Source organism: Chionomys nivalis, chromosome 13 (genome assembly GCF_950005125.1).
Source record: "Chionomys nivalis chromosome 13, mChiNiv1.1, whole genome shotgun sequence".
NCBI lineage: Eukaryota > Metazoa > Chordata > Mammalia > Rodentia > Cricetidae > Chionomys > Chionomys nivalis.
In genome coordinates this window covers 43,048,146-43,064,517 of record NC_080098.1, presented here as the reverse complement: position 1 = coordinate 43,064,517, position 16,372 = coordinate 43,048,146, and the positions used below count along the sequence as shown (strand labels likewise).

Genomic DNA, 16,372 nt, shown 5'->3' with positions numbered 1-16,372 from the left:
CTTTAAGACATCAAATCGTTAGCATTCTGTTGTTTAGGCAGTAAAGCTGCCCTAGACCACTATCCTGAAGGAAGCCACTCCCCAGGTGACCTCATAGTTCAAAAAAAGAAGCAGAAGTCCATTTGCACATCCTGACCACCTGTCAAGATTGAATGGATCCACTTGTATGAGCTATCTTAATGTCAAAGAATTAACTAATCACATCCTGAGGTGGGACTCTTGTCAGCCACTTTGAGCAACCTCCAACTCTTTACCTTCAGACAAGAACACTGGGAATGGCAATGGGGTGTTTGAGGGCAGTGGTGTTAAATGTCCTCCTTCCCTCAGTGATCACACAGCCTTTGTCAGGGGAAATCCGAAGAGACAGACAGCAGAAAGGACCAGAAGTGCTCTGATTATGCCCACTGTGAATGCCACTACCACAAAGCATCAGTCAGTAAGAGGAGCTGAGGTCAAGTTTCCTACCCATCCTTCAGTGCTAGTTTTACCTGGAGCCCCAAGTCCTGGAAGGTGTGTACCTCCTGAGTGCTGGGTGACTCCCTGTGAGTGAAACACGGTTCTGCTACTTTAATGCCTTCTTATTGAGCAGTGAATGCAATCATTACAAAGTTGCGCTGAAGACTGACTTTTGAGGCTTAGCATGAACTGCTTTTCTTAAAAGATGCATCCTATCAGATAAATTCAAATTGACCCTAATGAGAACGGCCGCATCTGACAGCTGTGTGAAGTATGGCTAACAAATGTGCTGAAGGTGAACAACCAATCAGAAGAGAAAGGCTCAGGCCTGCACACCGAGTCCTGTCCCGATTCCTAGTTAATGTTCGGGAGGAGGAAGGGAGGAAAGGATGCTAACAGACAGGAGAGACTGTGTATCTAGATAGGATATCGTTATATGATACTTAATTTTGCTAAATGCGTCACTATCACAAAACAAATGAAATTCAGACACTTTTCATAAACAGAGAAATTCCTGAGGTTAAGCTGGCCTTATGATTAACATGAAGTCAGTCTTGTCTGAGACCTGTCTGGACTCATCTGTGAGATATTTTCTCTATGTCTATTCTACGTACGCAGTTTAAAATACAAGGTAATGCCTGACAACATTGTCTCCGACTCAAACCATTTTGAACTTCTTGGACGCACATGGACATGCGTCTCAATCTCAAACTTAGCATGTCCAAAATTGAAATTCTGTCTCATAAACTGCTGGCGGTTCCCTTCATCTTGACTGATGTGTCAAGACAATCAGTCTTGATGCCTTCTCTGCCAGTCTACATCCAATTAGCAAATCCTATTGACTACTATGTTAATTGAGTTTCTGTCACGATTAACAAAATATTTGAAGCACAGTAGTATGTAAAGAAAAGAGGTTTATTTAGCTGACAATTTAGGGAGGCTGAGAATCTACGATTGACTAGTCCTCACCTATTTGCTTAGCAGATGCATCCCAACGGCGGGAAAAGTGCATGTGCAGCAGAACGGAGTGGGATGGAAGAAGGAGGACACCCCACGGCCAGGCTCAGTCTTCTCAAAACAACTCACATTTGGAACCCAGTCACAAAAGGCTTACATTAAGCCTTCCATATGAGCTAACCACTTCCCTGGGTCCCAACTCTTAACTTTTCTCAACTCAACACTGGTTCAATGGAGAGTACACTAAACTTTCTCATCGCAAGGTCATCCTCTGGAGACTCAGCTTCCAGCGTGTTTTTTTTTTCACTTTATTTTTTTAAAGAAGAAAACAAACTATCTTTTTACATTTTACATACCAATCCCAGTTCCCACTCCATATCCTCCTCCCATTCCCTCCACTTTTCTCCCCATTCTCGTTCCCCATCCACTCCCCAGAGAAGGCAAGGCACATTGCTCAGAGGAAGGACCATATCTATCTATGTTTCTCTTTTCAGTGATGCAGCTGTCACCTTCTACCCTGTGGGAGGCAAGGTTCTTTGTTCTCCACAGCTGCATGTGCCAGGCAAGCTGCCCATCAAGTTACTGAGTATTCTCCTGTGTTTGCTGCTTCAGTACCAGGATGAGCACTGGGGTTACAGATGTGTGTACTTCCCAGCCCAACTTTGGGTGCTGGAAGGTGAATCCAGGCCCTCATGCCTATACAGTAGGCACTTTGCCAACCGAATTCTCCAATTCTGATTTGAAGTAGTTAAAATTGCTTGTTATTATTAAAAATTTATGCTTAAAGGGGATTATAAAGCATCTAATAAGTCCCAAGATACACCTTGCCATCTGTGATGTCTCTGTTTTTGTTTTATGAGACAGAGTCTTTCTATGTAGCCCAGGTTTGCCTTAAACTTGCACCAATACTCCTGCATCAGCCTCCTAAATGTAGGGATTATGGGCACATACTATTACACATACATCTCCGTTTTAGGAAGTTCTATAACACACAATTTCGGATGCCAAAGTTTGGAAAGAGTGGACTTTTAAATATTAAAAATAAACTGAATTCGGAGAAGGAGAAAGCATCTAAATTTAATAGATTTTGTAACGAGCTCATGCCTCCGCTGTCTGCGCAGCCTCCTCAATGACATGTGCACAGATACTCTGGAGCTCTAGAATGTGAGGTCACATTCCTGCTCAGACATGTAAAGAAGTGTGTCCCCTCTATACACCTAAACCCTGAGAGGTTAGAACAGACAGTTTTAGCTCCAATACTACCTCACCTAAAGTTTTGTACAGGCTAATATGCAAGTGATCTCTTTGGACAATGCTGGATGTCTTTTGCCCTCTGTTCCACTCAATGAGGCATCTTCTCTAAGATCTTTTCACCCAAGACTTGGTTGCTGAGATATCTTTGGCGAATATAAAATACTTAAATAAAACCCTGACTCAAAGCCAAACACCAGATTTTCACCTGTTATCCCTATGCAGACTTGTTTCACCTACTAGAAACGAGGCAGTTATTGCTGCCACCCATCACATAACTATACCTTTCCTTCTAAGCACATGGTGGGACTGACCACTCTACTCTTTTTGATTTATATGGGGGCAGTAGCTGGCTTTGGAATAATGAAATTTTAATCAGTAAATGAGCTGCCATTTTCTTTCTACCATGGCAACTAGGAATGTTGCCATAGATTAGCTGCTGTGAGGGAGAGCTGCCAGCTAGCCCTGGCTTCTATGTCAGAGGAACAAGTTATAGACCTGTGCGGTGATAACACACTAGGGACTGGTCACTGTGACCATCCCAACCAGAAGCTGAGCTGCCAGTCATTTGGTGGCAAACCCTCATTTTCCCTAGGTAGGTGTGCTCCTCAACTCAGCTGGTTTACAGAGTCTCCTTAAGAACTTTCAAGATCACTGGGTGGTAGTGGCTCATGACTTTAATCCCAACTCTTCTGAGACAGAGACTGGCTGATCTCTGTGAGTTCAAGGCCAGCCTGGTCTACAGAGTGAGATCTGGGACCCTGGGACAGCCAGGGCTATACAGAAAAAACTGTCTTAGAAAAAAAAAGGAAGAAAGGAAGAAAGGTAGAAAGGAAGGGAGGGAGGGAGGGAGGGAGGGAGGGAGGGAGGAAGGAAGGAAGGAAGGAAGGAAGGAAGGAAGGAAGGAAGGAAGGAAGGACTTTCAACAATTCCTGGTACAGGGGCTGGAGAGATAGCTCAGCGGTTAAGAGCATTGCCTGCTCTTCCAAAGGTCCTGAGTTCAATTCCCAGCAACCGCATGGTGGCTCACAACTATCTGTAATGGCATACATGCAGACAGAATACTGAGAATACTGTATACATAATAGATAAATAAATCTTAAAAAAAATCCCTGGTACAATCATTTGTCACATCCGTGTTCCTTTTTGCCTTTCAGATGAAGATCTTTGACAAAAACAAAGATGGCCGTTTGGATCTTAATGACTTGGCGAGGTAAGATACTTTGGACTTTTCAGCCTAAAAGTTGATCCTATTCTTGTTCAGTTTATTCTCAATCATTTGCTTCTTTTGGATGACATCACATATAGCATGGTTCTTTAGATCCTTTCTTAGTTCTATTCTCTTGCTGTATTAGAACACTGTGACCAAAAGCAGCTTAAGAAAGGGTTTCTTTTGGCTTGCCCTTCTGGAGAGGTAAGGTCTAAAGTAGCTGGGAAGGTATGGCGGCAGGAACAGGAAGTAGACTGGTCACACTATCATCCACACACAGGAAGGAGCTGGAGAGAAGAGGATGGTGAACAGTGATGCGGCTGCAGGATCCTCAAAACAGACCTTGAGGGACATGCTTCCTCTAGCAAGGCTGCACCTCCTAAAAGTTCCTTAAAGACCCCAAACAGCACCACTAACTGGGGAACCAAGTGTTCAAACACACGGGACCATGGAGAGAAATTTTTCATTCAAATCACCACAGTTCTCTTCTGTTTTCATTCTCTCCCCTCCCTCCCTCCATCCTTCCCCTTCCTGCTTTCTTTTTCTCCCTCCTTACTCCCTCCCCTCCATCTCTTTTTGTTTTTGATCCAGGGTCTCTCTATGTCATCTAAGCAGGCTGGCCTTGAACTCGTGCTTCTGCTCCCTCAGCCTCCAGAGTGCTGTGATTACAGATGTGCATTTTTGCTTTGGTCATTTCTAGTGAACAGAAATGCAGTAGAAGGCTCTGTGTAGATTGTGCCCTGTAACGGTGCTGCTCTTCTTTGTTAGCTTGAATAGGTTAATGTTTGGTTCTTTGGATTTTATTGACGATGATGCCACCTGCAAACAGCAGCAGCCTGTTTCTTCCTTTACATTTTGCTAATCTCTGCTTCTGATGGAGCTATTTAACCCATATATGTTTAATGTGATTGCTGACAAGGTAAGGATTTATGTTTGCTGTTTTTCTGTGTTTTATCTCCGCTATTTTTGTTGTTGCTGCTCCTTTCTATCTTGCATTAAATAAATATTTTATAGTGAACTATTTTCATTCTCTTATTGTTTCTTTCACTATTTACATCTTTTGGTGCCAGGGGCCAGCCCCAGCAGTTGACAGGTTCCAGAGAGGAGGTGAGGAGTAGGTGGGAGAGGAAGTGAGCCAGATCATTGCTTCTGGCAAGAATTTTGCAGCCTGAATAACTAGCAGCCAGAGTGCTTCTTTATTTAAATGGAATTCGGTAAGCAGGGATAGATTCATGTTGTTCTAAAGCATAGCTCATATCATTTTTATATCTGGACATGTGTTTAACTTTTTCTCTTGCACATAAGGGGTTAAAGTTTATTCACCATTGATGAACTGTGACAGAACAGAGTCACGTTTTACAATTATTTCCCCTCAAGTTTAGCCATTGTTGATAAACAATCATGTTTATCCATAAACCCTATAACCTAATTTTTAAGAATTTGAGAAATATATGGCAGTCTGTTTTCAGGCTGCTAGCTCTTGTGGTTTCAAGGATGCTAGACAGAAAGAAAATCTCAAAGCCAGCCTGGGCAGTGTATTATTAACTCTTAATGGTGAGAGGGCCCAAGGAAAATCCTCAGGCATAATACAAGGTTTGCATTTTATATCTTTCTAAAATTTGTTTATATGTCTAATCCTGGCATTTTTTGTTTGTTTGTTTGCTCCTTGGTGATAGGATACCACAGTGGGGCCACATGAGCTAACATTTCTAAGAAAGGGAGGTCCTGACCCCTCATTCTTTATCATCTTTCCACACCGTTCTGTGTCCATCAATATAAGTCCCTGTGTAGGGCAGAGGTAATTTCGACTAATCTAACTTTCATTGCTGTATATGCCTGCCACATGGTCATCTGTAGAATAGGAAGAGGATTGTAATCTCCTCTGTTGCCAACTTCTCGCAAAATCTTGCTGACCTTTTAAGTTTGCTTTGTTCTGATGATCTTGTTCCTGAGTAAGAACAGGAGATGTTTCAAGACTATATCAGACCCTCATAAAGAGATCTCTGGAGTCTTTGGATGTGCCACAATCTCCAAGGTGTAAGGAAGACCTTCAGGTAGATAAGGATATCTCCCTAACAGAAGGCGGAATAGAATGCTCAGGACTGTGCTGGGGAAGCTCAGAAGCAGCACTCCTGGGAGAAGGCACAAATGAGTCATAAGAAAAATTTCACCAATCCAATATACCCAAGTTGTAGAAATATTAGTAGCTTCCTAAGCATGTAATACACAGAGATCGAAGCCAAAAGTGTCATGGTGGCCATATGTGGCTTAGCTTTGCTGGATTCTTGTCGAGCAGTTGTGCTGGCTTTATGACTTTAGCTTTTCCCATCAGATATGGCTGTGTCATTTGGGGTTATTTTCTTGGTGGTTCTCTGGAGGATTACATTAACAAATTGGATTAATAGCAGCTTAATTCCAATATTATAATAAATCTGTGCTTTGACAGTTCCAATGTACTGTTAAATACCCTGTGTTCTTTTTGTTCTCCAAATCACATCATTATATGCTGATTATATGCTGTGTAGCCATCATCATCTCTTCCTTCCTTCCTTCCTTCCTTCCTTCCTTCCTTCCTTCCTTTCTTTCTTTCTTTCTTTCTTTCTTTCTTTCTTTCTTTCTTTCTTTCTTTCTTTCCTTTTTTCTTTCTCCCTCTGTCCCTCCCTTCCTTTCTTTTTTGGCTATTGCTGTGTGGTCTAGGCTGGCCTTGAACTACTATGTTCAAGGGATCCTCCTGCCTCAGTCTTCTGAGAAGCTGACAGTGTAACAGGTGCCTGGGGCACACATTTTGAATAATTGCTTGGGGAAGCTAAAACACTATAAACAACAAGAATGGCACTAATCCCCCCCCTCAAGTATACATGTATGAGTGTTTTGGCTGCATGTATGTCTGCACATCGTTCCCATGCCTGTTACCTTTGAAGGTTGTGAGCTTCCATGTACTTGCAGCTGAAACAGGATCCTCTAGCAGAGCAGCTGATGCTGCTAACCACTGAGTTGTCTTTCCAGCCCCTTGTGCTGCCTGTTATAACTGCTCTTGTGCTTACCCTTGCCGGTGCTTTAGATTCTTCATATGGATTCAAGTTTCTGCCTAGGGTCCTCCATTTCAGACCATGGACTCTGTTTTGTTTTCCATACAGGATATATTTGTTAGCGATGATGCTTTTGGTGGTCATTTGTTTGGTGGCATTTCTGAACTAGTTCTATATAGTCTACCCTCGTCATTGTATGTATCCACTGAAGTCTCCTTGTGGGTAGCTTAATGGTCAACTTGTGACCAGGAAGACATGGCTTTTGTTTTTTTGTTGACGAAGTGGGAACCAGGCATGGGCTTTGCCCATGCTAGGCTAGTCCTCTACCACTAAACCATATTCCTATCCAAGGCTTGCTTAAACATCTGGAACAATAAATTCCCAGTCACCCCTCAGGGGCTCAAACAGGTGGGGAAACACAATACTTCTTGTTCTGGACAAGAGTAGCTGGCTTTTCTTAGTTTTGTTTTTATTTTACTTTGGTTTGTAGAGACCGTGTCTTTGAAGCTCAGGTGGCTTCATACTCCAAAATCTCCTGCCTCAGTGTTCAGAGCGCTGGGCCTACAGACCTGCACCATCATGCCATGCTGATCACACTGTTGGTAGAGAACAAACGCTCCCCAGACTGCCAACAACTTTAAATGACTTTTCAGAGTTCTGCAAACCTCGCTCTGATTGTTCTTTCCAGTTTCCTCATTGCTTTTTGTGGGCAGACTTTCAGAAGCCTGAAGTCTATGGTTTCCCACCGGGGTCTCTAAATCTTTGTATCTTGACAGCTATCGCTGGGAAAGTTTGCCCAGCGCTCCCCTTCCTCTATGGTGTGGGAATCCTGTATTCCCAGCTTCTGTACAGCTCTTCAGGATAATGCAGGAGCCACCAACCTTTTCCTTTCCTGAGAGCTGTGCATTTGCTGACTGATGAGGGAGCTTACAGAGGATCATGTAGATTCTCTTCTTTCTCCCCATTTAGGATTCTGGCTCTTCAGGAGAACTTCCTTCTCCAATTTAAAATGGACGTAAGTGGTGAAATTTCTCTGGATGGGTTTTTGTTACCCTTGTTTCTTTATGTATCTGGAAAGAAGGAAAGAGAGGGAAGGTGAATTAGTTATTTTTCTTGTCACTAAGGTAAAAAAAAAATCTGACAAGAAAAGGAAGGGAGGGAAGATGTATATTGGTTCACAGTTGTAGAGATGCAATCCATCATGGCTATCCTGGTGGTGGTGGGGTGGGGTGGTGGTGGGGTGGGGTGGTGGTGGTCATGGTGGCAGGAGCAGCTTGTAGCTATGGAAACGGAAGCTTGCTTACATCTAGGTAGATCAGGAAGCACAGGACCCAGCAGGAAGTAGGACTGTACTATAAAACCTAAAGACTTGCTACTTGGTGACTCATGTTCTCCAGCAAGGCCCAATCTCCTAACAGTTCCACAGTCTTCCCAAACAGTGCCACCATCTGGCAACAAACTGCAAATGCATGAGTCTGTGGGGGACATTTTCTATTCAAATTATAACAAAAGACATCTATTTGTCTTTTAATTGTTTTAGAGACTGGCAAAGCTCAAGGTGGAATCAAGGAACTTAAGGGTTGTTGATTTGAAGTTGAGAAGGGTTGCCCAACACCAGTGGCTATGTATTACTGAATTGACATATTTTTTTTTCACACCCAGGCATCTTCTACTGAAGAAAGGAAGAGGGACTTTGAGAAAATCTTCGCCCATTATGATGTTGTAAGTGCTCTTTATGCTTTGATGCCATCTTTAGGTAGAAAACTCACCTTGTTTCTGTGTGGGAATATCCTACTGACAAGGTCTAAATTGAGACAGTGAATGGCAGTCCCCTGTGTGTGTTGTTAGGTCAAGGTGCCCTGAACATCTCTATGTAACATCAGATGATGAAAGAATGGGCAAATCTGATTTATAGTTGGACAGAGAGGAACTCATAGTGCTCTTTTGGCTTGTGAAACTATGATAAATATTCTCCTCGTAAGAACAGACATCCATTTATTGTGTGTGCCTAAAGAAATGAAGAAACAGAAAAATCCTTCCCATCCAACCAAAGCATCCACACAAGGTCAGTCCTGCCCAGTGTAAAATGGTTTCTCTTGTGGAGTAATTGTACAGCCAGTCTTCAAGTGATGTACTGGCTGGTTCTGTGTATCAGCTTGACACAGGCTGGAGTCATCAGGGAGGAAGGAGCCTGAGTTGAGGAAATGAGGCCTTGAGAGCCAGCTGTAAGGCATTCTCTCAATTAGTGATCAGTGGGGAGAGACCTGCCTATTGTGGGTGGTGCTATCCCTGGGCTGATGGTCCTGGCTTCTATAAGAAAGCAGACTGAACAGGCCAGGGGAAGCAAGCCAGTAAGCAGCACTGTCCATGCCTCTGCATCAGCTCCTGCCTCCAGGTTCCAGCCCTGCTTGAGTTTCTGTCCTGACTTCCTCCAATGATGGACTATGATCTGGAAGTGTAAACTACATAATCCCTTTCCTCCCCAACTTGCTCTTTGGTCATAGGGGTTCATGGATGCAGTAGAAACCCTCACTAAGGTGGCGTAACCATTCTAGAACACTAAGTGGCACAGGGTTGAATTTCTGTGGGACCAAGGTAGGACAGTGTGAAAAAGAGGCAAAATGAGCAAAAAGGTGGGGAAGGTTCTAAGTATTTTTTCCGTGAAATTAATGTCCCAGAACACTTGGGTTGCGTTCTGAGCAGACGCACACCGCCTGGGGAAGGCAGAGCTTAGGTTCTTACTGTGTCTGTTGCCCAGCTTTTCACCTGGACTTCCTCAGTTATGTGACCTTGGATAGTTACCTCAGCTTCTTTATTCTCTCTGACCCCTCCCCAATTTTTTTCTTTTTCTTTTTTTTTTTCATTTTTTTCCCCCTGAGACAGGGTTTTCTTGTGTAGGCCTGGCTGTCCTGGACTTCTGTAGACAAGGCTGACCTCCAACTCAGAGATCTATCTCCTGAGTGCTGGGTTTAAAGGCATGTGCCCAGTTTCCCCCTGCCTCCTTATCTGCAAAGCTAGGGAGATCAGGATAGGAATGGATCTGCTGGAGCTGTGAGAGCTGAGTGAGCTACACTTGGAAAGCATTTACTGAAGACTTCGGTGTGCAGCATGGTCTTTCAGTAAAGGAAGCAGTTTCAAAATAACATGTTAAAGGGCGGGAGTAAAGAAAACATGGGGAGAAAGATGGGATTCAGGGGTGCTGGGTCATGCCTCAGGAAGCGGAGGTGAGGATGTGCTGTGAGTTTAAGACAGGGGTGGATTACAGAGTGAGACCGTGTCTCAAAAATGAAAACATAGGGAGGGACTAGAGGGATAGCTCGGAGGTTAACAGCAATAGCTGCTTTTCTGGATGACCCAGGTTCAATTCCCAGCACCCACATGACAGCTCACAACTGTCTCCAACCCTAGTTCTAGGGGATCTGACACCTTCTTTTCCAGCCACCAAGGGCACAGGCATGCAGAGGGTGCACAGAGATCCAGGCAGGCAGGACACCGATACACATAAACTAAAACCAAACAGCTCTTTAAAGACATTGTGAGGCGGAAGGCATTATATAACAGGTGCTTTCGGAAAAGATGGACATGTTTGGATGTCTATGCTTCATTTTACTTTTATGTTTACATAGATTACAGAATGAGTAGGAAAATGTCTTCTATACAGGAGAAAGAGTATTTCATATATGGATTCAATTACAGCCGCCCTATGTTTAAAGTTTACACTTGCAGTAATGACCAGATGATTGCTCAGGTATAAAACAAGCATTTTAAATGTCCAATCTGTCTTCTCAGGATGATTGCTGTATGATTAACACTTCCTGGAACAGAAGCCATTTGAGGGAAGTAGATGTCAATAAGTTCCATGTCAGTGCTCTTTGCTGAGGGGCTCAGAACCATGTTACCTTGTCTGGGGGCAGGAAGCTGTGGCTGAGGGATTCTTTAGCTCACACAGGGCACTCAGCTTGTGAGAATAAAAGCAGAGAACCCCGTTCCTAAGTCGGGTCGCAGTCACAAATGAACACCGATTGATCAATTTGTCAAATTTATTCTTTAGCTTTTTGAACTAAGAAAATGATATGTAAGTGATTTGAGCTTTCTATCCTTCAGAGCAAAACTGGGGCCTTGGAAGGCCCCGAAGTGGATGGATTTGTCAAAGACATGATGGAGCTGGTCCAGGTGAGTTCTTGAGGCCAGAAGGGCTACTCCCATCATGCACTGGGGTTGACATTGTGACAAATCGCACTGTTTATTTCTGGGACTGAGTGAGGCTGAAGATTAATGTTAGGGAGAAAGATCTGGAGACATTTCCTGTCTCAGAACCACTGAGATTCCGGGAGACGTAGCACGTCCCTTTCACAGTTTAAGATCTAATGAGTTACAGTAACACATAATCAAGGCAGAAGTGTCTTTTAACCACCATTTTAAAGTCATTAACTCTTCCCAAACAGCCCAGTGTTGCTGTGCATTTTGCTGTTTTATTTTTCAGTTGCCTGGAGTCTTTTCTCCCCTCTGTTACCTCTCAGACTTCATTATTACAATAACTACAGTTTTAAATTTAATTTCACATAGAACTTTTTTTTTCATCACAGGGTGTTTCAAAAATCTAGCCTAAGAAGAACACATACTGTTATGACATTGCTGAATCTCTGGCTGAGGCCATTTAGGTTATATTGTATTACATGGCTGTTTTTTGGTAGGGTCGACAATGTTTCCAAAATGGCAATCTCCTTCTTTTGAACTTCATTCTCTATACTTGTTTATAATCCCCCACATAGACAACTCCAGCCTCTCTTTCTCCAGGGAGCAGTGTAGACAGTGGATTCAGTAGTCTATGTACTTAGGGATTACTCTGAAGTACATTATTGTATGCACGATGATTGCATACTAGCTGTCCCAGACAGCAGCAAATTAGAGCAACAGTTATTAATCATTTTTCAGGTCTCAGAATTATTGCAAATATGATTAAAGCTAAGGAACCTTGCAAAAGAAAAAAGACCAGTTATCCTTTTCTGCACAGATCTCCAGGAAGTTGGCACTCTGCAACTGAGCAGACATGGGCACAGTTCTGTCTGATGTTCAGTCAGGATCACTGGCAAATCACCTGTGGCTCCCTACTGATCATCATCATCCCAGTGATCCCTCAACTGTCCTCCCCTGCCCTGCGGCTCTCTCTGTCCTCCTCTGCCCTGTGACTCCCGCTGTCCTCCCATGCCCTGCGTCTCTTGCTGTCTCCCCTTGCTTGCCCTATGACTCTCACTGTCCTCCCCTTGCCCTGTGCCTCTCACTGTCCTCCCCTTGCCCTGTGACTCTTGCTGTCCTCCCCTGTCCTGTGGCTCTCACAGACTTTTTTCCTCTCCTGCTTGTCTTTTGTCTTGCTTGCCACAATGGAGCTGGAAGGCTAGACCTCCCATATGCTAGGCAAATACTTTGCCACTGAGCTAAAGCCCAAGCCTGTTTTCATTTCTTCTTTGAAACAGAGTCTCACTAAGTTGGCTAGGCTGACCTTGAGCTCCATGTATAGTCCAGGCCTCTGGTTTTCATAACACACACAGGGCCTGTTGCCAGGATAACTCGCACAGAGACTTGGGTATACTGTCTGATGGGCCAGTCACTGGCTCCCTTCTTCCAGGGGAGTTGGAATGCAGAAGTATGGGATATAATGAAAGCCTGAAGATGACATTGAAGGACAGGGTGACTCACAAATCCACAGACAAGAGAGAAAAATACCAGCTATAAGCATGAATGGGGGTCAGGAAGTCAGTCTTGAAATATCTCATTTCCCAAAGTTTACTAGAAACAAATCAGTAGTTTTCAGCCAGTTTCTCTGGGCCTATTCTCAGGTGGTCCTTTGAGTTATATGAGAGAAAGGACTACTTCTAAAACAAACGCTTACAGTATGATACTGGGCTGCTTGCTGAGTCAGCATTCTGACTAAAGATACATGCTTGATAGCGGGCAGGTTAGATGGTCTATCTAGGCTGTAATTAAGTATGAAATTGTATGAACTTACAATGCTTGTCTTGAAAATTTGAGATTACGTTTGTAGAACCCCTAGTCCAGGAATCTAAGCATTCCTGTGTTACTGACTTGCTATTAAGACAGCCTTAAAGACAGAGGTTCCGTGGCATCTATGTTTCGTCTTCGGTGATCCAGATATTTTTAAGGAGCAATATTCAGTTTTCCTAACTTGTAGTGCTATATCCAGAATTAAAAACATAACCTACATGGTAGAGTGGACTTTCTCTTATCTCCTCCTTCCTTAATTCCCACTACTCAAATTCCCCAAACACTTCTCACTTACTTCAAAGAAATAATTATTCTGAAATAAAATATATTGTTCTTCAATTAGGAATAAAAGGGCTATAATAATTTGAATGAGGTAAAGACACTGGTAAATAACTCATGATTAGGTGTCTGCCACTCCAGTCTTCTCTAAGCATAAGGATTTTCTATAAGGGTGCTGGAGTGGGTACTGCTTATTGGAGAACAGTTATAGCAGTGAGTTAGTAAAGATGTTGAAGACTGTATCGAAGGCCTTTAAAGTAAGGCTCAGCCTTACAAGTCTTCGCTCAGGGTTCAAAAGAGATGCTACAATAAGCGGAGGAACTACAGGGGCTGCAGAAATCTTCTCCCAGTGCATTCTTTCTACTCTCGGGCTTTTTATGGTTCTCTCTTTCTTCTTCTGCCTCTAATATAATTTTTCTGACCTAATTATCTACATTTTTTAGCTCTAATTCTCTGTCTCAATTCTAATTCCAATTTCAATTCACTTCTCGGTTTCCTTCTCCTCCTCCTCTTCCTCCTCCTCCTTCTCTTTCTCCTCCTCCTCCTTTATTTTCCTATATTCTTATTCTTTTACATTTCTGCCAATTTCTGCCAGCTTCTCCCTCAAGGTACTTCTTCTTTTGTCTTGTCTCTCAAGATCTCTCTTGCCTCATGGGTTTAAAGCAAAAGGAGTTACAAGAATAGCTCTCACTGGTCAGAAACACATTCCTAGGCTAAGTGATGAGGGCAGAGCAATTGCCGTGGCAATATAAGGGTCCAAGGTTGCAGAAATGAGACTGTGACCAGAGGGCGGGGTGCAGTGAGATAAGCTTTGAGATATAGGTCTTTAGTTAAAAGATTAGCAAGCAAAGAATAGGCATGCTTTAAGGTTAGCTTGGGACAGAAGCTTCCTATCTGCTGGCAGAGTGAATCCAGGACACTCTTGTTCTCTATTTCTGTGACAGCTAAGGCTCAACAGCTTCAGACATGCCATAATTTTTGTCTTGGGCATCTGTGTATGTTTCAACAGAGGTCTCTTTGTTGGACACCAACACTGACCAACTGTCTGCCAAGGAAGATAATTGCAGGAGGGCAAACTTTTAAGTTTATACAAAGACCTGGTTGATAGAGTAAGGGTATTGATTGTGGTTTCTTTCTTGTTCAAATCACACATTGCTGTGAGAGTCACCCAATGTACCAACACATAGGGAAAATTGTGCCCGGTAATTGATTAATACACCACTGGGGGAGAGCTATGGCTTCACAGGGAATTTACAGTAAGAACATTGACTATTCATAAAGCAAATATTCCCACCATCCTGCCTGTGGACGACCTCCTTTGGAATGTGTGATCCCAGTGGGTGAGCTTCATGATTTGTCAGCTAAGTAAGTGTAATCCTATGGACCGCAGAAGACTAGACAGACATCTCCTCTTTGCATCTGTACAACACATGGGTTCTTCACAGGGCTTCTTGTGCAGCTTACTGTAAAGACTTCTATGCTATGTTTCCTTGAGCTGACTAATACTGAGACCCAGGAAACTATACTTTTTGAGCCCAGTGAAAGGAACGTTCTGACAACGCACTTCATCTTGTCCTTGTGGCCTGATCACTAGGGATGCTTCTGACAGAGGTGTGAGCGGTCCCCAGTCCCCCCAACCCTAGCCCAGCCTGGTTGGTGCTCCCTTAGTTTCTGCTACTCTTTTCTCTCCTTCTCCCTTTAAAGCCACAGTCAGGACAGATGCAGCAGTAGCCAGTCATTCTCCATGCTGGATTGTTGGTTAGCCCCTCTGGGTGTGTTTTTCTCGTTTGAAAATGGGAGGTTTTGTTCCCTACTGAGGATCTTTTAGAGGTTTCTTTGGAGGTAAAGAAAGCTTGAGGTGGGGTTGGGGGTGGGGTGTGGGTGGTGTTTGTCAGGGGCTCAGAAGTCTCTGGAAGGAAGCTGCCCTTTTTCTCCTCACTCAAGTAATCAAGAAGAATGGACATTAGATTCACTGATTTTCTTCTCTTTTGATATCAGTTTGGCAGTTTAGATTCATCCTCCTTCCCCAGCTTTCTCTAGAGCTGGGTGAGGCGGTACAACCAGAGCTCTGTCCGCCAGGAGACCTGGCATAAAAACACCAGCTCTCTCCCCTGGGAAGGAGACTGAGTTCCTGGAGCCTCTTTCCTAGTCTGGCCAATGGCTGTCACTATTCCCTCCTGAGATGAATGGGATGAAGTGTGTGACAGGTGTGTGAAGCCTGGAAGCTTCGATGCTTCCCAGAGGGGTGCAGGTATTACTGTCCCTCTTTAGTCTGGAGGCACTCCAGGAATAAATCCCCAGTTGCTACTTCAATACATGACATGGGAACTGAATTTTCCTCGCATATGAACTCTCTTTAAGCTAGAGGCACTAAACATCTCATAGATAATAATAAAACATATCTCCTCTCATTGGCATGAATGACAAGGACTCCTGCCACAGTTCTCTGCTTTGGGACAAAATGTCTTCAATCCAATGGCTTATAAGGCAGGCTTTTCCACAGCAACTATGGGAATCAATGTGGAGCTAAGATGCCAAAAATGTTTATTTACCATGCCTAAAGGTGCAGGCTAAGAAATCAAGCCACTGCCCGCAGACATTAGAGAGCCTGGAGGGGATGAAGAAGCAGCAGCTGTCCCTGGCTCCTCATGGCCCATCATCTGCCCCACCGCCAAGTTCTCAAAGCCTAGAGGAGTCGGGGGGGGGGGTTTGGAGTCTGGCACTGCCGCTGGCCTTCTGAATGACTATGTCCTCTGATCCTCAGCCCAGCATCAGCGGCGTGGATCTGGATAAGTTCCGGGAGATTCTGCTTCGCCATTGTGATGTGAACAAGGATGGAAAGATCCAGAAGTCTGAGCTGGCACTGTGTCTTGGGCTGAAAATAAACCCGTGATCCCTGAATGCTCTGCTCTCTGCTTATGTGTCTGGGCTCTTGTGAGAAGTGTGTGCTTGGCTCACACTTAGACCTAGTCAGCAAACCTTTTCATTGATGCTGCAGTGTACGCTTGGGCAGAGGGGGGACCCTAGGGTGTTGTTTCCAGAGGTAGCCATGATTCAGTCCCATAGCAAGCCCCCATGCAGCCTCTTCTGTCTTCCCTCCTTGACCTGTTTCCTCCAGAGCCTCAGTTTACCTGCTGATCGTCTCTGCTCAACCTTCCTCTTCACCTGGTGGATAGGGGTAGCTCAA

General features: G+C 43.9%; 1 protein-coding gene across 1 annotated transcript in view; it reads left to right on the top strand.

The window, feature by feature from the left end:
• Positions 1 to 16,078, top strand: part of Scgn (secretagogin, EF-hand calcium binding protein) — a 32,429-nt gene extending 16,351 nt beyond the window's left edge. Inside the window, exons 7-11 of the mRNA XM_057788071.1 lie at positions 3,822 to 3,877; positions 7,873 to 7,918; positions 8,566 to 8,625; positions 11,008 to 11,076; positions 15,950 to 16,078. Coding sequence (XP_057644054.1) covers positions 3,822 to 3,877; positions 7,873 to 7,918; positions 8,566 to 8,625; positions 11,008 to 11,076; positions 15,950 to 16,078 — 360 coding nt within the window. The remainder of the gene's footprint in view (positions 1 to 3,821; positions 3,878 to 7,872; positions 7,919 to 8,565; positions 8,626 to 11,007; positions 11,077 to 15,949) is intronic.
• Positions 16,079 to 16,372: the final 294 nt, after the last annotated feature.